Source organism: Pseudoliparis swirei, chromosome 16 (genome assembly GCF_029220125.1).
Source record: "Pseudoliparis swirei isolate HS2019 ecotype Mariana Trench chromosome 16, NWPU_hadal_v1, whole genome shotgun sequence".
NCBI lineage: Eukaryota > Metazoa > Chordata > Actinopteri > Perciformes > Liparidae > Pseudoliparis > Pseudoliparis swirei.
Genome location: NC_079403.1, coordinates 2,087,947 through 2,108,216, shown reverse-complemented (window position 1 = coordinate 2,108,216; position 20,270 = coordinate 2,087,947). Strand labels below are relative to the sequence as shown.

The following is a 20,270-nucleotide window of genomic DNA, read 5'->3' as shown; positions in this document are numbered from 1 at the left end:
CTCCGAGAAGAGTTGTTGACCGGGGGGGGGGGGTGGTGCTAGTGACTTTTTTTCGTCCCGATGTGCGCGCACACGCCGGCATCCGAGCTCTGCGGCGCGCGAGACGGAGATCGGAGTCGTGTTAACGCGACACGTAGAGACAGAATGACACGCTGCTGGAGAGACGACCAACAACAGACGGACTGGAAGCTCATTCTGCGCATGCGTTAAATGCATTTTTTTTAAACTAGTTAAACCTGTAATTTAATTAACTGAGTTAACGCGTTATTTTTCACAGCACTCATTTATATACGTTATATTATATATATAATATACACATTATCCAGTCATAAGTGTAAATATATATATATATATATAATATATTGTATATATATCAATATATATTATAATATACAATATGTATATTATATATATACACACATTATCTAGTCATAGAATAAAGTATTCAGATACTTATATCACTGTAAAAATACTAAAAGTATTGATTTATCAGTAAAAAGTGTTAGGTGAATGTAGTACTTTGTACTATCCTGCATGTATGTACATTTTAAGTTTTTAATATTGTATGGCCCTGAAGTACTTTGTTTAAGCTTTAATATATATGTATTAGTACCTTGTGGGTTTCATGCTCCAAACTGATGTGTTAGTCAATAAATCCACACTTCAAAATAATCATTTTTTTATATTAAGCAAAAACTGACAAAACAGATCAAATATGAATATTCTTACACTTTAGATTTTTCTGTATTATAATTTCTGTTTTTATTTGTTTCAGTTTTATTTATAAATTTCCCCCCAGAAATCTTGAAACAAATTTCCAAAAATATTAAAAATCAACAAACTGTCAAAATATCCAAACTCCAGAACCAAATACATTCATTAGAAAGATCGTCACCATCAATTAATCACAACGATCAACGACCAATCAGCTGCCACCATGTTAATGTTCCCTGTTGTTGTTTTAATGTTGTTGTTTTGATGTTCCTAGTTGTTGTTTCGGGTCTTCCGGTCCAGTAAACGACGAAGCGGCGCTGAGGTTCAGGAGAACCGTTCTATTGTTCTATTTATTCCGAGGAACCGTTTCTCCGAGAGGAACCTCCGTCAGTTTCTGTGGGTTGAAGAAAAACAAGTCTGAAACATTACAGAAAACAACAACAACAGCAGCACACACGATCTATTCATAGCTACAAAAAAACTAGTGCTGTGAAAAATAACGCATTAACGCGTTATGATTAAATTACAGGATTAATTAGTTAATTTTTTTTAACGCATGCGCAGAATGAGCTTCCAATCCGTCTGTTGTTGGTCGTCTCTCCAGCAGCGTGTCATTCTGTCTCTAGTGTCGCGTTAACACGACTCCGATCTCCGTGTCGCTCGCCGCAGAGATCGGATGCCGCGATGCGCGCACACTGGGGAGCAAGTTATGTGCACCCCTGTGTATAAATGTATATATCCGTCTTTTGTCATAAATCTCTATGTTCTCACAAAAATATACCGAGAATATCGGTAATATGTGATTAATCATGATTAATCCACAGAAACCTGTGATTAATTTGATTAAAATGTGTAATCGTTTCATAGCATTGGTGACAAGTTTCAATCCGGTTTCTGTAAGAAACACTCCACCGAGTCTGCCCTTCTTGGAGTATCTAATGACATCATGATGGCCTCCGACTGTGGCAAAAGTTCTGTTCTGGTCCTGCTAGACCTGAGTGCAGCTTTTGACACAGTCGACCATAGTATTCTCCTAGATAGGCTAAAGAACTGGGTTGGGGTGTCAGGTCTAGCACTAAAATGGTTTGCCTCTTACCTCAGTGAGAGACATTTCTCAGTGTCAGCTGGTCCATATAAACCGACTCCGCCTCTGCACCGCGGGTACCACAAGGCTCGGTGCTGGCCCGTTACTTTTTGCCCTATACCTGATCCCATTGGGTCAGCTGATCAGAACATTCTCTGGCATCACATACCACCTTTATGCTGACGACATCCAGCTGCTTTGCTCTTTAAACCGGAGCATATGCAGTCCTCAGCATCCTGATGGAGTGTTTAGCCGCCATTGGGGTTGGATGGCTAACAACCTCCTGCAGTTAAATGCAACCAAGACCGAGGTGTTGGTCATCGCCTCGATGGCACCAGAGCCAGGGTACTAGAACATCTGGGCCCTCTCAAAAATAATGTCCACCCAACCATTAAAAACCTCGGTATTCATTTTGACCAGGCAATGCTGCTGGATAAACACGTCATGACTCTGAGTCGCAATTGCTTTTTCCACCATGCTCCATCATCGCCCACTCTGAGATGGAAATGGCTATACATGCCTTTGTATCCTCCAGACTGGATTATTGCAACTCACTGTTCACCTGTCGAAACCAGGCATCCATAAACCGCCTCCAACTGGTTCAAAATGCAGCTGCCAGATTACTCACCAGGTCAAAGAAATCGTGTCACATTACCCCTATACTGGCTGCCCTACACTGGTTACCAATCCAGTACAGGATCCAGTACAAAGTACTTCTCTTTACCTTTAAGGCCATACACGGCCTCGCCCCCAGTTATATACATGACCTCATCATACAGCACACCCCCAGCCGGTCCTTACGGTCAGCTGACCAGGGGCTCCTGGCAGTGCCGCGCACACGATTAAAAACAAAGGGCGATCGGTCCTTTGCTGCAGTGGCCCCACGCCTGTGGAACACACTTCCGCAGGTGTTGAGAGCAGCTCAGTCCGAAAATAGCTTCAGAAATCAGCTAAAAACACATCTCTACAAACAGGCATTTCTGGGTTAGGTTTCTGTGTGTTATCGGTTTTCTGCTCTCTATGTTTAATTTACTGTTTGTTGGTTTCTTCTACTGCGTTTGTGACTGCTCAAAAGTCTTGTGTACTGGAGGTAATGCACCCGCAATTTGTGATGTAGCACTGGCTTCTGCACCTTGCTGCTATGCTTAACATGATGATATTGATGATGTTGTACTGTTTTTACTGTTTTTATTGTAAAGCACTCTGTGTATTCGTACTGCGAAGGGCGCTATAGAAATAAACTTTTACTTACTTACTTACTTACAGCCCTTAAAAAAACACAATCTACATGCACAACAATAGTTATTTATATTCTAATATGTCAGTGATTGTGGATTCTTAACTGTTTTGTCTTATTAATAAATCTTGTAGTGAAAGATCATCTCAGGACGACCGGTTAAGAACTAATTAGTCCAAAACAAATAAAGTGGCTCATTTAGAATGACATTGTTCAGTCACGGTGCACCACCCCCTCCGGCCACACGGCAGCATGTCTGACCTTGAGCAGTCGAGCGTGGTAGAGGTCGTCGTCCTCCTCGCCGCCCGCCGCTCTCTGCGTGTCCACCAGGTAGCGCTCACAGGCGCGAGTCAGCTCTCCGGCCTCGTAGAGGGGGGCGGGGTCTAGAGAGTGGGCGTTGACCAGGCTCACCAGGTACTCCTTGTAGTGCTTCCTGCATTACATTTATATCATCATATCATTATATATCATTATGTAGGGGACTCTGTTGGGAGCACATAATTCACAAGACTAGTAGGGTGGTGTGCAGGATACGTGACCGGGTCCCTTTAAGAGCTGGGAGCGTAACCAGGGTAACGTCGAGGGGTTTAAAGGTCACGGGGGAAATGTTTGTGTGAGGAAATAAACGGCCACAGTGTGTGCAGCCAAAGAAAGTGACTTTGTCCATCTCGTTCATTCCCGCGCTCCTACATTGGTGACCCTGGCTCTCCTGGACGGATCCAGAGACGAACATGACGACGCACGCAGATTCGCTTCGGCTGCCGGAGTTTTGGGAGACGCATGCATCGGTCTGGTTTGCTCAAGCCGAAGCGCAGTTCGCACTCAGAGACATTACCGCAGACTCGACGAAATATTATTGTCGTGGCGGCGCTCGGCTGTTCGACAGCGGGCCGAGCGGTGAGCATCCTCGAGACAAGTACGCCACGTTGAAAGAACACTTGCTGACGGCGTTTGGACTGCCGGCTGCTCACTGAACGGCCTCGGGACAGCAAGCCGGCGGAGCTTATGGACAAGATGCTGGGACTTTTTCTACAGCAGCTGCCTTTGCAGGTGCGGTCAGCTTTGGCCAATTCCAGGATTACGGATTGTCGGGAGTTGGCCGAGGAGGCCGATAAGTTTTTTTCTTGCCGGACAACAACACTGCGCGGTGCAGAAGCCGGCGCAAGATGTATGGCTACCGCGGAGACGGCGTGGTCGCGGCAGCGGAAGCAAGTCAACGACGGGGAACCGCCGGCTGGTGTTATTACCACGCACGGTTTGGACCGAGGGCGACACGGTGCCGCTCGCCATGCAGTTACAGCAAGAAGGGAAATGCCGGGCCGGCGCTCAGTAGCTGCCATGAGCGTCGGCCGAGCGGGCAGCTGCTGTTCCTCCAGGACGACGTCTCCGGGCGGCGTCTCCTGTGCGATACGGGCGCGCAGATCAGCGTCATGCCGGCATCACGGGTGGACATGCCCCCCCCCCCCCCCTTGAAGCCGCGAACGGCAGCTCCATCCGCACATCTGGGACACGGCGCGTACAGCTGTGCTTCAGGGGGCAGCATTTCCACTGGGACTTTGTGACGGCGAGGATGAACATGCCCTTACTTGGTGCGGATTTCCTGTGTGCCTATGGACTGTTGGTAGACGTCAAGGGCCGCCGCCTGATTAATGCTTTGACTTTCTTCTCTGACCCGTGAACACTCGGGGGAGCAGAGGCACCCAGGCTGGCTCGCCGCTCAGCTGCGGATGAGCTTCTTCGGTTGCTGGCTGAGTTCCCGGACCTCACACGACCCACCTTCTCATCCTCCACGGTCAAACATGGGGTAGAACATGACATCTTGACCACTGGCCCACCGGTACATGCCCGGGCCCGGCGCCTGGACCCGGCAAAGCTCATCATCGCCAAGACAGAGTTAGACAACATGGAGCGCCTGGGCATCATCCGCCGCTCCAACGGCCCGTGGGCGTCACCCGCACACATTGCAATCAAGCCTGGAGGTGGGTGGCGTCCGTGGGGATTATCGCCGGCTCAACGATGCAACGATCCCGGACCGCGACCCAGTTCCGCACATCCAGGATTTTTCTGCCCATTTGTCCGGTAGCGTGGTGTTTTCTAAGGTCGACCTGGTTCGGGGTTATCATCAAGTGCCCGTTCAACCTCTGGATATTCCCAAGACGGCACTGATCACACCTTTCGGCCTCTTTGAATTTTTGAGGATGCCGTTTGGCCTCAAAAATGCAGCACAGACTTTCCAGCGCCTCATGGACTCTGTGCTTAGGGATCTGCCTTTTTTGTTTGTTTACCTGGACAACATCCTGGTTGCCAGTTCATTGAGGGCAGAGCATATGTCTCACCTGCGGATATTGTTTGCTCGGCTCAACCAACACGGGTTGATCGTCAACCCGGCTAAGTGTCAGTTTGGGTTGACAACCATTGACTTCCTTGGACATCGCATCACTAAAGACGGGGCCGTTCCCCTTCCAGCGAAGGTGGAGCGGTGGCTAACTTTCAGCGCCCGCCACAGTGAAAGCACTGCAGGAGTTTTAGGAATGGTGAACTTTACCATCGATTCATCCCGGCAGCACAGTTGATGCGACCTTTTCAAGCCCTGAAAGGCAAGACTGTCAAACAAGCGGTTGACTGGACAGAGGAGCGGGACCAGGCATTTGGGGATACCAAGACTGCTCTGGCAAGGGCAACGATGCCGGCACATCCCGCACCCAAGGCTCCGATCGCCATTACCACTGACGCTTCAGATTTTGCAGTGGGCGCCGTGTACGAGCAGTGGGTGAAATGGGCATGGCAGCCACTTGCTTTTTTAGTCGACAGCTGCGTCCTAACGAGAGAAAGTACAGCACTTTTGATCTGGAGCTCCTTGGCCTGTTTCTTGCCATTCGACATTTCCGGTTCCTGCTAGAGGCTCGACAGTTCACAGCTTTTGGGGATCACAAGCCATTGACATTCGCGATGCGTAAGACAGCTGAACCACGGTCAGGCCGCCAGCAGCGCCAGCTCTCCTTCATCTCCAAATTCACCACAGATGTTCAACATGTGGGAGGCAAACATAACCTGGTCGCAGATTGTTTATCAAGAGCTCTCGTGGGGCCGGTTCATTTGGGACTGGATTATGCTAAGATGTCGGAGGATCAAGTTTCGGACTCAGGCGTGCAGGAATTGAGGACGGCAACAACGGGACTGCAATTGGAGGAGGTTCCATTCGGCGAAAAAGGGACCACGCTCCTCTGCGACGTCTCCACAGGTCAGACACGACCGGTTATTCCCACCGGATGGAGACAGCAAGTGTTTGACACTATTCATGATCTTTCGCACCCCGGCAAGAAGGCATCGCAGAGGTTGGTGACGGCGAAGTTTGTCTGGCACGGCTTGAAGAAAGATGTGCGAAAATGGGCAGGGACTTGTGTGGTGTGTCAACGTGCCAAGGTTCACCGCCACATAAAAGCCCCGTTGTCACAGTTCTCAGTTCCAGAATGGAGGTTTGCACATGTAAATGTGGATCTGGTGGGACCCCTTCCTCCGTCCCGAGGGTTCACACGCCTCCTCACCGCGGTGGACCGAACCACGCGTTGGCCAGAGGCCGTCCCGCTGTCATCAACGACATCGGATGAGGTGGCTCGAGCGTTCATTGGGACTCGGGTCGCCAGGTTTGGGGCCCCAGCTGACGTTTCCTCGGACAGAGGCCCATAGTTCACGTCGGCGCTCTGGAACGCAGTAGCAGAAAGCCTGGGGGTGAAGCTCCACCGTACTCCTGCTCATCACCCACAGGCTAATGGGTTGTGCTCTCCGGGCCAGCCTCAAGGACGGGGGCTGGGTGGACAGGCTCCCATGGGTCATGTTGGGGCTCAGAACAGCCCCCAAGGAGGACCTTCAAGCTTCATCCGCCGAGTTGGTGTACGGCCAGCCGCTGCGGGTTCATCCCCAAGGTCACAGACCCGTGGTCTGCGACACAACAGCGGGCCGCTCTCCTGGAAAAGACTGGAGTGTTCACCCCTGTGCCCACGTCGCAGCACGGCCTCCCGCAGTCACACGTCCCGTCCAGCCTAAAGACAGCAGAGTACGTCTTCATTCGCCAGGACGGCCGCCATGGGCCCTTTAAACCGCCCTACGAAGGACCGTTTCGCGTTCTAGAGGCCGGGGACAAAAACCTTCAAAGTCGACGTTGGCGGTAAGGTGGAGCAATTGTCGGTTGATCACCTTAAACCAGCACAGCGCGACCTAGACCGGCCGGTAAGGTTGGCCGAACCTCCAGGCTGGCGCCCTATATATTTCCACCACGCTGCAAGGCCCAGAAGCTGCCGGCAACGGCCGCGCTGCCTCCAATTCCGGCTCCAGTAACAAGGAGTCAGGCAGGACGGTTGATTCGGGCCCCGAGACTATGAGTGTGTTTTTTTGTTTTTGTTTTCTTTAGTCTTGGTGAATTCTGGGGGGGCGTATGTAGGGGACTCTGTTGGGAGCACATAATTCACAAGACTAGTAGGGTGGTGTGCAGGATACGTGACCGGGTCCCTTTAAGAGCTGGGAGCGTAACCAGGGCAACGGGGTGGCATCGAGGGTTTAAAGGTCACGAGGTGTCAGTGTCACGGGGGAAATGTTTTGTGTGAGGAAATAAACGGCCACAGAGGTGTGCAGCCAAAGAAAGTGACTTTGTCCATATCGTTCATTCCCGCGCTCCTACAATTATATTATGTCATTATATTTTATCATTATAGTATAATATAATAGTATTATATTCAATATAATTTTGTACATCGTTATATATTATTATTACATCATTGTATAATATTAATACATCATTATATTATATTTTTATATAAATACATCATTATATTATAACATCATTATATTATATTATTACATCATTATATAATATTATGACATTATATTATTAATACATCATTATATTATAATATTATTACATCATTATATTTTTATTTTAAAATATCATTATATTATAACATTATTATATTATTACATCATTATATATTATAATATTATTACATCATTATATATTATTATTACATCATTATATAATAATATTATTACATCATTATATAATATGATTGTATGATTATATAATAATATGATGACATCATTATATTACATGATGACCCCCCCCCCCGTCTCCAACAGGCGCCTCTCGTTTCCCCTTCAGAAGCTGAACTCACTCGCAGAGCCCGGCGCGGCCCGTCTCGGCGCGGTGGCCGCACGGGGAATCGATCTGCTGCCCGTCCTCGTCCTTCTGCTCCATCACGTAGCACAAGGCTGGAGGAGGAGAGGCGCGTCAACTCACAGGTCAAAGGTCCAACAAGCCGTAGAGACTAAGGGAGGCGTGCTTTACCGCCCTGCGCTGCGTCTGAAGGGTCCGTGTTGAAGTCCACGCCGCTCCTCTGGAGACGAGAGGAAGGAGCTCGTTAACTCAACTTTACTCGACATTCAAGAACGAGGAAGTAAATGTTGCTCCGCTGGTTATAAATAATATTGTTCTGCAGGAACATTTAATCACAAATTATTATATAAGCCAAAAGGCTGTAACGGTATTTATTCTGTAATGGTCTTGACATATAAATAAAATAACACGTCAGTTATTGGATGACCTAACATTCACAAAACAATGAACCATAAAAGTCATTAAAACTATAAAAACAAACGTCTGATTCCTCTCGTCGGTTATCAGTCCAATAATCTACTTTTATTTATATTTCTTTCAAATATATATATATATAAAATATATATCTTTTTTTTAATTTTATCTAAATATTTTATATATGTATATTTTTTAGAACTATATATATGAAATATATAATATATATATATTTTGTAATTTTATCTAAATATTTTATAAATGTATATCTTTTGAACCTATATTTAAAATATATAAATATTATATATATATGTATATATTTGAAATATATATATATATATATATAAACATAAAATATATATATGTATATTTTTCATATATATGCTACATGTTTATTAATTATTTCCACTAACAGAGAGATGAAACTCGTGTCTAAATATTTGTGTATATTGTACTAAACAGAACCCATGTGACCCAGTCAGGGCCCATGTGACCCAGTCAGGGCCCATGTGACCCGGTCAGAACCCATGTGACCCGGTCAGAACCCATGTGACCCGGTGGCTCCACCTGCAGCAGCGCCTGCAGCCGGGCCGGCTCCCAGTCCCTCAGGTAGAACAGACAGTCCCGTGGGTGGTGAGCGTGGAGCCCGGTGTAGCTGCACTGAGCCGCCTTACAGACCGTCTGCAGGGCAGAGAGAGCACAGGAGACAGGGGGGAGGAGAGAGAGAGCACAGGAGACAGGGGGGAGAGAGAGCACAGGAGACAGAGAGCACAGGAGACAGGGGGGAGAGAGAGCACAAGAGACAGGGGGGAGGAGAGAGAGCACAGGAGACAGGGGGGAGAGAGCACAGGAGACAGGGGGGAGAGAGAGCACAAGAGACAGGGGGGGAGAGAGAGAGCACAGGAGACAGGGGGGGAGAGAGAGAGCACAGGAGACAGGGGGGAGAGAGAGCACAGGAGACAGGGGGGAGAGAGAGCACAGGAGACAGGGGGGAGAGAGAGCACAGGAGACAGGGGGGAGAGAGAGCACAGGAGACAGGGGAGAGAGAGCACAGGAGACAGGGGAGAGAGAGCACAGGAGACAGGGGAGAGAGAGCACAGGAGACAGGGGGAGAGAGAGCACAGGAGACAGGGGGGAGAGAGGCACAGGAGACAGGGGAGAGAGAGCACAGGAGACAGGGGAGAGAGAGCACAGGAGACAGGGGAGAGAGCACAGGAGAGAGACAGGGGAGGAGAGAGCACAGGAGACAGGGGAGAGAGCACAGGAGACAGGGGAGAGAGAGCACAGGAGACAGGGGGGGAGAGAGAGAGCACAGGAGACAGGGGGAGAGAGAGCACAGGAGACAGGGGGGAGAGAGAGCACAGGAGACAGGTTAGACTGTGGTAGGGGGGGCTCACCTTGTGGGGGCTCACCTTGTGAGGGGGGCTCACCTTGTGGTAGGGGGGGCTCACCTTGTGGTAGGGGGGGCTCACCTTGTGGTAGGGGGGCTCACCTTGTGGGGGGGAGGGGGCTCACCTTGTGGTAGGGGAGGGGGCTCACCTTGTGGTAGGGGTTGTTGCAGCCGCTGCAGAACTGGTAGCGGCACTGTAAGCAGCTGAAGTGCATACAGCCTCCTTTAGTGAGAGCGTACTGGAACCTGCAGGAAGGGCAGGCTGAGGACACACAGGGGCTTATTTATATATACATATAAATTAATTTAGATATATATATATTTATTTATTTTTATATATAAATATATATTGATTTAGATATATATGTATATATATTACTTATATGTATATATAAATATATAAAATATATATAATAAAAAGTATACATATATATATGTATAGATACATATATATACATCTATAGTCTGGCGAGTCTCCTCACTGATGCCGTTGTCCCTCAGGAAGCCGGCCAGTCCTTGTCTCTGGTGATCCGGGTCGTTGTCTCGCTTCCACTGCTGGAACTGCTCACAGGACAGGTCCTGGTGCTGGGCCTCCCACTGGGAGTCAGAACCTCCTCGGCTTCAAGGCCACATTCCTGAGCGGCGTGAGGCGTTTCAGTGCGGGTCCTGAGCGTGGGAGATCTCGGTACTCACAGGCTTCTTGCAGCGAGCGCAGAAACTCCTGAAACACGACGGACACGTGACCTTCAGCTGGTCGCCATCGTTGATGAAGCCTGAGGTGCACTGAGGAGGAGGAAGGGGAGAGGAGGAGAAAGAGGAGGAGGGGGGGGGAGAGGAAGAGGAGAAGGAGGAGGAGATGGGGGGGGGGGAGAGGAAGAGGAGAAGGATGAGGAGGGGGGGAAGAGGAAGAAGAGGAGGGGGAGGAGGAGGAGGAAGAGGAAGAGGAGAAGGAGGAGAAAGAGGAGGAAGAGGGGGGGAAGAGGAAGAGGAGAAGGAGGAAGAGGAGAAAGAGGAGGAGGAGGAGAGGAGAAGGAGGAAGAGGAGAAGGAGGGCATTGTTTCGTCTTCTGCTGATTCCATACAGACTCAGGAGGCAACAGGACAATAATTATTATAATAATAATAAAAATAACAGTGATAAGAATCATGAGGGCAAAATATTACAATAATAATAATACTCATGATAATAATGGTGATAATAATAATAATAATTTTGAAAGGACACAAAAAATGATTCATAAAACTTAAAAAGAGGAACTTTAGTGATTAAAACTAATTAAATAACTTCTGTTCTGTAGAAATGCTGAAAGATATACATGTTACAAGTTACAACTGATAGATACAAGATACTAGTTTTGTGTACGAGTACTCCAAGTGTGTAATAGTACTCAGAGAGTGTACTAGTACCGAGTGTGTACTAGTACCCCGAGTGTGTACTAGTACTGAGTGTGTACTAGTACTGAGTGTGTACTAGTACCCCGAGTGTGTACTAGTACCCCGAGTGTGTACTAGTACTGAGTGTGTACTAGTACCCCGAGTGTGTACTAGTACCCCGAGTGTGTACTAGTACCCCGAGTGTGTACTAGTACCCCGAGTGTGTACTAGTACCCCGAGTGTGTACTAGTACACCGAGTGTGTACTAGTACCCCGAGTGTGTACGAGTACACCGAGTGTGTACTAGTACCCCGAGTGTGTACGAGTACCCCGAGTGTGTACTAGTACCCCGAGTGTGTACTAGTGCACGAGTACACGAGTGTGTACTAGTACCCGAGTGTGTACTAGTACAACGAGTGTACTAGCATTCCAGTGTGTACGAGTACACCGAGTGTGTACTAGTACCCCGAGTGTGTACTTAGCACCCCGAGTGTGTACTAGTGTACACCCGAGTGTGTACTAGCACCCGAGTGTGTGCACAACCGAGTACCCAGTGTACTAGTACCCCGAGTGTGTACTAGTACTGAGTGTGTACTAGTACCCCGAGTGTGTACTAGTACCCCGAGTGTGTACTAGTACCCCGAGTGTGTACTAGTACCCCGAGTGTGTACTAGTACCCCGAGTGTGTACTAGTACCCCGAGTGTGTACTAGTACCCCGAGTGTGTACTAGTACCCCGAGTGTGTACTAGTACACGGTGGATGGGCCTGGCGGTGACTCACGTGGCAGCACCAGAGGAACTTGGGGTCCTTCATGAGCGCGTGCTCCGTCAGCTTCTTGTGGAACAGCTCGTAGACGTCGGCCTCCAGGCAGTTACGCAGCTGCAGGGGCGTTAATGACACAGTATTCACGTCACAAGCATTAATACCCCCCCCCCACACACACACGCACACACCTGGATGTCCAGCGTGGAGAAGTAGCTGTCCAGCTGCTCCGACTCGTTGATGTCCGGCTCGCCGCACACGGGGCACACCATGTCCCGGATGTGGCGGTCGCGCACGGCGACCGTGAAGTGCTGCCCGAAGCACTCGTGGCACACGGAGCACTGGCAGGAGGTCAGGGACTGCATCTGAACCACAGAAGAAGAAACGAGGCGCTTTAAATGTTCTTTAAATCAAAGTCCTTCGTATCTGAGACAATAAAACATGCAGAGCATTTACTTTACATGAACACATGAATGAATGAGTACAAAATAATTAATATACATATTTAATATATTTGTATATTACAAAAAGCAAATTAACTACACATATTTATTTAGTTTAATAAAAAAATATATTTACTGCAAAGCGAATTAAACAATACAAAATATTTATTCATTATTAAAACATGTATAATTAATTTAGTCCAACTAAAATATATAATTACCACAAAACAAATTATTTACACCTTGATTAATTAAACACATTAATTATTTTGCGGTAATTATATTTATTTAATATATTTTTTTAAGATTCTTTATACACATATATATATTAAATAATAAAACGCACATTAATGAATTAAATGTTCATTTATTTATTAATTTATTGGTAATTAATAAATAATGTATTCAATTAATTAATAAAACATTAAAATGAATGTGTAATTAATTATTTAATATGTAATTCATTAAGTTTACATTCAATTCATTCATTAATAAAACATTTTAAATGTGTAATTAATGAATAATACATTACTTAATTAAACATTAATGAATGCTTGTGTAATTAATGAATTAAGTATACATTAAATTCATTAGGCATGAACTAGTGGGCTTGTGCTCCCACCTTGCTGCGGGGGAAGTTGCTGAGGCAGCAGGGGCACTCGTTGATGAGGAGGCGCCGGATGAAGTCCTTGTCCTGGGACTCCTTCACGGCCTGCACCACGTCCTCCAGCGAGGAGGTGACGTCCGGCTCCTGCAGCAGCGCCAGCACCAGCTCACAGCGCCCCCAGCTGGGCAGGTCGTACAGCGCCAGCAGGCGGCGGCACGTCCTCTGAGGAGAGGGCGGCGCACGAGGAGTTAAAAACACGCTGCGGGGCGAGCGGCCCGACGGCCACCAGGGGGCACTCACACCAAATACACAGAAAGAGAGCCGGAGCTGGACCTGCTTGTCCGGGTGCTTGGGGTCAATCGGCGGCTCGGGCTGGTCAGCCCAGATACGCTGGTGGAACGGCTCCAGCAGGGGGCGCTGCAGCAGAGACAATGCGCCCTTCACTTCCCCCCCGCTCAGCCGGAGGGCCTCCTCACAGCGGGGGGCCTCCCTGAAGCCCAGAGAGCGGAGCTCCTTCATCTGTTACACATGGGACACACCATCAGAGGCTTCTGTACAGCCAGAGGAGGCTTCTATACAACAGAGGAGCCTTCTATACAGCCAGAGGAGGCTTCTGTACAGCCACAGGGGGCTTCTATACAACCAGAGAATGATTATGTACAGCCACAGGAGGCTTCTATACAACAGAGGAGGCTTCTATACAACATAGGCTTCTATACAACCAGAGGAGCCTTCTATACAGCCAGAGGAGGCTTCTATACAGCCAGAGGAGTCGCCCCCTGGTGGTCAGGAGAGAGAATGCAGCTTTAACACATGAAGCAGAGACTTCTATACAACCTGCGGTCCTACCTTGACCTGTCTGTCTCTCAGCATCTGTCTCACGGCTCTCTCCGTGTCTCCCCTCGCCGCCAGCCAGGCCGTCTTGGCCTCGGCTCTGGACAGCTTCACGCCTCTTGGCTCCGCCTCCTCGCCGTCCCTCTCCACCTGGACGGAGGCCGCCATGGCGCAGATCTCGTCCAGCAGGTGCGGCAGCTCCGACGTCAGCCAATCACAGGGGTCGGTGTTGCTGCCGCCGCACATGCAGATGGCGGCGTACACCTCCTCGGCGCTGACGCCGCGGCGCTCGGCTTCCTGGAGGAGGAACAGGAAGCAGCGCCATGTTGGTTCACTTTGAACCCGTCGACCCCGAGACGCCATCACTTCGGGGTTGTTGGAATGCAATTTGATATTTTATACATTTTTCTACTGCATTAATTGACCCTCTTATAACGATACTAGTCTATTAAATCTACACTTAATTCTTCATATAGGTCTATATTTTTATTCTTTTATATTTATTAAAATTCTGACACGAGAATCTCACATATTTACACACAAACATATGTATATAAATATATATATTTGTGTATATAAATATGAAAAATATATATGTGTCTAAATACAAATAAATATATTGTTTGTGTGTATATATATATACATATATTTGTGTATATAAATATAAAAAAATATATACATATAATTAAATATATATTTTTAAAATGTATATATATATAAATAAATAAATATATATATATCCACACAATACAAACAATTAGTGTGCAGAATTCATTGCGCCTCCTTTGGGTCATGTGACCTACTCTGATCTGCTGGACGAGGTGGAGGCCGTCCTCCCTCATCGTCTTCTGGCGTTTTGCCTCCAGGTGGCCCCCTGGTCCCAGTTGGGGTCCCTCTAGGTGGCCTCGGGATCCCTCAGGGGGGGGTCGGGGCCCCTCGGGGGGGGGCTGGTCTTTGGTCTGCTGGAGTGAGCGAGGCAGAGAAGCTCCGGCGGAGTCTCTGGACGACAAGTTGCACATCTCACAAAGCCCGGTGGCACTGGAGTTCACGTAGGTGCAGTACTGGCACATCCACTAGGGGGCAGAGCACGGCGTGTTTAAAAACTACAGACTATCGTAAATAGAGGCTTAAAAAACACACATTATATGTAATAAACACAAAGAAGCTTAAAATAGTGACATTTCATCAACATTATATTTATTCTATGCATCTCATTTAAAATCTGTTTCCTTTCGTCAGATTGTGTTAAAAACATTAAATTCTGAGCTCCTTTGTGTAACTATGACATCATGATTTATTCACCGACAGACATGCGACAACAAATCAGAGAAACACAGAGTGGAGGTTGTAAAAGTTGATAACAATATATATACACAAATATATATACAAATAGTTATATATACACATATATATTTATAAACATATATATAAATATTTATATATACACATATATATTTATAAACATATACACTATATATATATTTAACACAGAGCCTCAAGTTCTTTCCAACACTGGTGGAAACATGTTAATATATAGTATAATATATATAATATATAATCCATTGTTTGCCAAATTTTGTAAAATAATTATCAAAGAAATTCAAGTTATTATAAGAGGACTTTTATTTTGAAGGTCAAAACCAAAGACCAGAGAGTAAAATGATCATCACGTCGCACACAGATCACAGACCTGGGCTCCGGGCTCAGCCGGGGCTCCCGGGCCGGGCGGCGCCAGGGCGGCGGCGGGCGGCCGCGTGGCCAGACGGGGGCGCTCACACACCTCGCACAGGATGCTGCTGCCGGCGTTGGCCACCGTGCAGCTCTTACAGCGCCACTCTGAGGAGCCGAGCACACGCGAACCGGTCAGAGGGGGCGTGACACGCGCGTTCTGCAGGACGGTGACGGGCGGCGCCGGCTCACCCGCGCTGGGCGACGTGGGGACGGGCGCCGCGACCTCTGGGGCGGCGGCCGCGAGCCGAGGTCGCTCGCAGGTCGCACAGAGGACGGCGCGCATCTCGTTCACCGTGGTGCAGCGAGAGCACGCCCACGGAGACAAGGACGGGCTGCGGACAGGCAGAGGGTCAGGGGCCACAGGGGCCACAGGGACCCGGACCCTCGGGGACCAGGACCCTCTGATTCCGCTCAGGAACTCATGAATGATACAAATAGTTTGCTTATGGAGGTCAGAAGGACGTTTTATTTTGAAAAATGAATGTTACATCCGTCTCGACACAGCCCGAGGAGGATGAGAAGAAGAAGATTTAAAAGGAGAAGAAGTAGAAGAACAACAAAGAGAAGAAGAACAAGAAGAAGGAGGATGAGAAGAAGTAGAAGAAAAAGAAAAATAAGAACAAGAAGAAGAAGAAGAAGAGGAGCCCTTCCTGTCCTCACCTGGAGGTCGTGGCCCCCCTGCGGTGCCCCCGGTGGTCGGGGTGTGCGTGGAACAGCGCGTCACAGGGGTCACACAGTGCGTGGCTGCAGGAGCAGATGGTGCAGACCCCCACTGCAACAACAACAACAACTTCACAAACAAGCGTGGCGCCCAAGCGCCCGCGGCCCCGTCTCCGGCGCCCGGCGTACCCGGCGGCGCGGCCCTCCTGTGATTGGCTCTGGCGGGCAGGCGGTGGAAGAGGTCGTCGCAGGCGTCGCAGAACGTCCGTCCGTCACATGACGAGCAAACCAGGGAGGAGGCGGCGCCGCACAGGCTGCAGCCGCCCGCTGGGGGGGGGGGCGTCAACTTCCTGTCGGCACGAACGCTTATCACTGGGGCGCGTCGCAGCTCACCTGTTGCTGGTTTCAGAGGCTGTCCTCCGGGGTCCGGCGCCGGTCGGTCAGCCGGCTCCTCCTCCTCCTCCTCCTCCTCCTCCTCCACCGCGGCGGCCGGCTTGTCCTGGACAACAAGCGGCACGACCGGAACCTATGTTGACCAAAACATTTGTAATTTTAACAATCAACATGATATTATTGACTTTTAGTCGCATGTTGCGCAATGACAGTTTGATCTGGGAACATATCTTTTGTGGTTATTATTATTAATAATAAAGTTTATTTATATAAATTATTTGAAGCAAAATGCCAGATACACACATTTATTTACAAATAAATATAAAAACATTACAATTAAATAATAAAATGTATATATAACATATTATGTATAATTCATTAATTAGAATTTAATCGTAAATCACATATATTTACAAAACAAATAAAACAATTATAATTTAATCAAATGTTTATATTAAATATAATTTATGTATTATAATTTAATATTAAATAGTAAAACACATTTATTTACTAAATAAAACAAATATTATAATTTAATAAAATATATATATTAAATATTATATAGAATTTATTTATTATAATTTAATAACACTTATATTTAAATCGTTTTTTAAAATCCCTGAATAAAAGTCAGTAGGCAAGTAAACACTGCCCTGCAATATATTTCACAATAAAAGATAGTTCACAAATGTTTCTATCAACAGAAAGTGGGCTTTTATTTTGAAAGGAAAAGAGGAAATGTATGAGGCGAGTATAAAAGGTCACTACGCTGTAAAACATCATATTTTAATCTTGTTTCTTATCCTGGAGGGAAAACAAACAAAGACTTGTTGTTCCCCACATTTAAGGATTTGTTTGTTTGTTTACTAACATGTGTTCCAGGTCATTCATGAACAGATTTCTGGTTGCCATGGTACCGACCTGCTGCAGGATGAAGGGGATGATGTCCCGGAAGTTCTCGGGGTGAGGATGTGAGCCCTGAAGGAGACACGCAGCGTTGAAAGACGACGCCGTCGCTTTAAGAGGTTTCTTAAAGTGGCGGCGGCGGATTTAAACCAACCTTCAGCAGCATGTCCACCTCGGTGCGTAAGGTCATGACCTCCAGCGTCACCGCGGCAACCAGGCCGGCGTCTGGTTGGGTGACGTCGTCGGGGAAACTGAGACCGTCGCTCTGCTGGCTGGTGTAACCGTACAGGAACAGGACGGTGCGGCCGCCCTGAACACAACACGCAGACCCTGAACACACCACGCAGGCCCTGAACACACCACGCAGGCCCTGAACACAACACGCAGGCCCCGAACACAACACGCAGGCCCCGAACACAACACGCAGGCCCTGAACACAACACGCAGGCCCCGAACACAACACGCAGGCCCCGAACACAACACGCAGGCCCCGAACACACCACGCAGGCCCCGAACACAACACGCAGGCCCTGAACACACCACGCAGGCCCTGAACACAACACGCAGGCCCTGAACACACCACGCAGGCCCCGAACACAACACGCAGGCCCCGAACACAACACGCAGGCCCCGAACACAACACGCAGGCCCCGAACACAACACGCAGGCCCCGAACACAACACGCAGACCCCGAACACAACACGCAGACCCCGAACACAACACGCAGGCCCGAACACAACACGCAGACCCCGAACACAACACGCAGGCCCCGAACACAACACGCAGGCCCCGAACACAACACGCAGGCCCCGAACACACAACACGCAGACCCCGAACACACAACACGCAGACCCTGAACACAACACGCAGGCCCGAACACAACACAAATACATATTTTCTCGGGACACAAATCTGCATTACTTGCAAAAGAAGCTTCTAAATCCAACGAGAAGGTTCTGAAACCGAACCCTCACCTTGATGGCGTCCACCGTGGTTCTGAAGACCGGGTTGTTGTGCTTGACGCTCCTCCAGTACCGGGGCCGGGCCGGACTCGTCAGGTTACAGCCGTACTTCTCCAGGATGCTCAAGGCCTTGACCAGCCGACTCAGAGACTCCAGGACCTGAGGATCGAGTTCAACGTGAGCGGTCAGTCAGCGGAGGAGGAGGAGCCTAGGACGCATCCTTCCCGAGAGGGACCCACAGAAGCCAGACTCCTCCTTCGGACACTAGACCTGTACCTCCTGAGTGTTGCGGCAGGTGGTGTTCTCCGCCAACATGGCCTCCACCCCCAGGTGGCGGTACTTCTCCGACAGAGGCAGGGGGAGGGCGGCCATGGTCTGGACCTCCGCCTTCACATCCTGGGCTGAACCCGAGGAGGAGAGGAGAGACTGGGACCTCCTCCTCACCTCCTCCATCTGGACAGACTCAGGGCTGCTCATTGCTGTCAACAACAACAACAGGTTGATCAATATAGATATTTAAGTTTTGGTTCGAAATAAACAGGATTTTTTTTACTATAATCAAAATCAAAATAAAGAATACGGATTTTCTGACAGTCGTTTCATTTTAGAGCTTCGGCACAAAAATAGACGATTCTGGGAAAAAAAGTTGTATCCATCTGAACTTGAACGTCAATACACGATCGAGGAATAATGTCTGCGTTCATTACTGAATTTTATATATATACGTACACAGACATATATATGTATATATATATACACACACACATATCTATATATATTCTATATACAAACACAAATATATACCATAAACCAGGAAGATAACTAACATTAAATATATATATATATATATAAATAAACACATTAACCAGGAAATTAACTAACTAAACTTCGTTGGCTGATGTGAGGTTTCATGGAGCTTAACCCTTTAGAAGTGCAGTATGTTAGTGTATTTATTCATGTTATCTTATTCATGTTTCCTCTGATTCATGTTATCTTCTTCATGTTTCCTCGCCACATTAAAGTCGTTTCTCTAAATTCAGGTGAATCGTTTCCGCCTGAGAGCAAAGCCCCAGAACAACTCTCCGTGACAGGGAAACCGAAACTTTAAGTGAGAGTGGAGAAGCAGCACGACGTCACCTGCTCAATGGCGGAGCCGCCGCCTCGCGCTCCGGCGGTTACTCCGTTCGGCGGGAAAGTCCACCGTGCTGACGTCAACAGGGATAAACTGCGTTAAAGCCGCTTCAGAGCAGAGTTACCTCAAGAAGTTCCGTGCCGAGCTAACCAGCGTAGCTTTCAATGCGGAACTACTGGTTGACGATCCGGCTATACTTCCGGTAGCGCTTTTATCCTTTCAAAATAAGAGAGGATTTTCCAACTTATCTTTTGTTTCTTTACTTGGGACAAAATACAATGTCATTTAAATAAAATATAAATAAAATAAAATGTCATTTAAATAAAATATCATTTAAATAAAACAAATTAAACATTAAATTTAGAGTGACAATAAAAAAAAAATGTGTTTAACACATTAAAAAATATATAATTTTTTTATTAAGAATTAAAAATTAAAAATTAAAAATAATACATGAATG

General features: G+C 47.5%; 1 protein-coding gene across 4 annotated transcripts; it reads right to left on the bottom strand.

The window, feature by feature from the left end:
• Window positions 1-662: 662 nt before the first annotated feature.
• On the bottom strand, window positions 663-19,994 carry LOC130205898 (E3 ubiquitin-protein ligase RNF31-like). 4 transcript variants are annotated; one of them, XM_056433426.1, is made up of 24 exons: window positions 19,816-19,974; window positions 18,955-19,157; window positions 18,691-18,837; window positions 17,871-18,026; window positions 17,732-17,788; window positions 16,811-16,943; window positions 16,607-16,744; window positions 16,418-16,529; window positions 15,947-16,089; window positions 15,717-15,862; window positions 14,830-15,099; window positions 14,042-14,323; window positions 13,526-13,711; window positions 13,208-13,414; window positions 12,334-12,507; window positions 12,161-12,259; window positions 10,700-10,789; window positions 10,489-10,603; window positions 10,156-10,268; window positions 9,184-9,297; window positions 8,374-8,422; window positions 8,201-8,297; window positions 3,297-3,468; window positions 663-1,108 (listed from the first exon to the last, which is right to left on the bottom strand). In XM_056433426.1, exons 2-24 carry the CDS (start codon window positions 19,153-19,155, stop codon window positions 1,061-1,063), a joined length of 3,249 nt encoding a protein of 1,082 aa, XP_056289401.1. In that variant the 5' UTR covers window positions 19,156-19,157; window positions 19,816-19,974; the 3' UTR covers window positions 663-1,060. The 4 variants fall into 4 exon arrangements, with proteins under 4 accessions (XP_056289401.1, XP_056289400.1, XP_056289399.1 ...); XM_056433425.1 differs by having other exon boundaries at window positions 16,607-16,943; window positions 19,935-19,994; XM_056433424.1 differs by having other exon boundaries at window positions 16,607-16,943.
• Between the last annotated feature and the right edge of the window lie 276 nt (window positions 19,995-20,270).

What these genes read in the sequence shown, in the direction of transcription:
- LOC130205898 (XM_056433425.1), bottom strand. Translation starts at nt 19,155, where the DNA reads ATGAGCAGCCCTGAGTCTGTCCAGATGGAGGAGGTGAGGAGGAGGTCC. An exon ending in GGCCGCGCCGGGCTCTGCGA is followed by an intron (nt 3,469 to 8,200) that starts GTGAGTTCAGCT and finishes AATGTAATGCAG; the next exon opens with GAAGCACTACAAGGAGTACC. An exon ending in ACCACGCTCGACTGCTCAAG is followed by an intron (nt 1,109 to 3,296) that starts GTCAGACATGCT and finishes TTCAACCCACAG; the next exon opens with AAACTGACGGAGGTTCCTCT.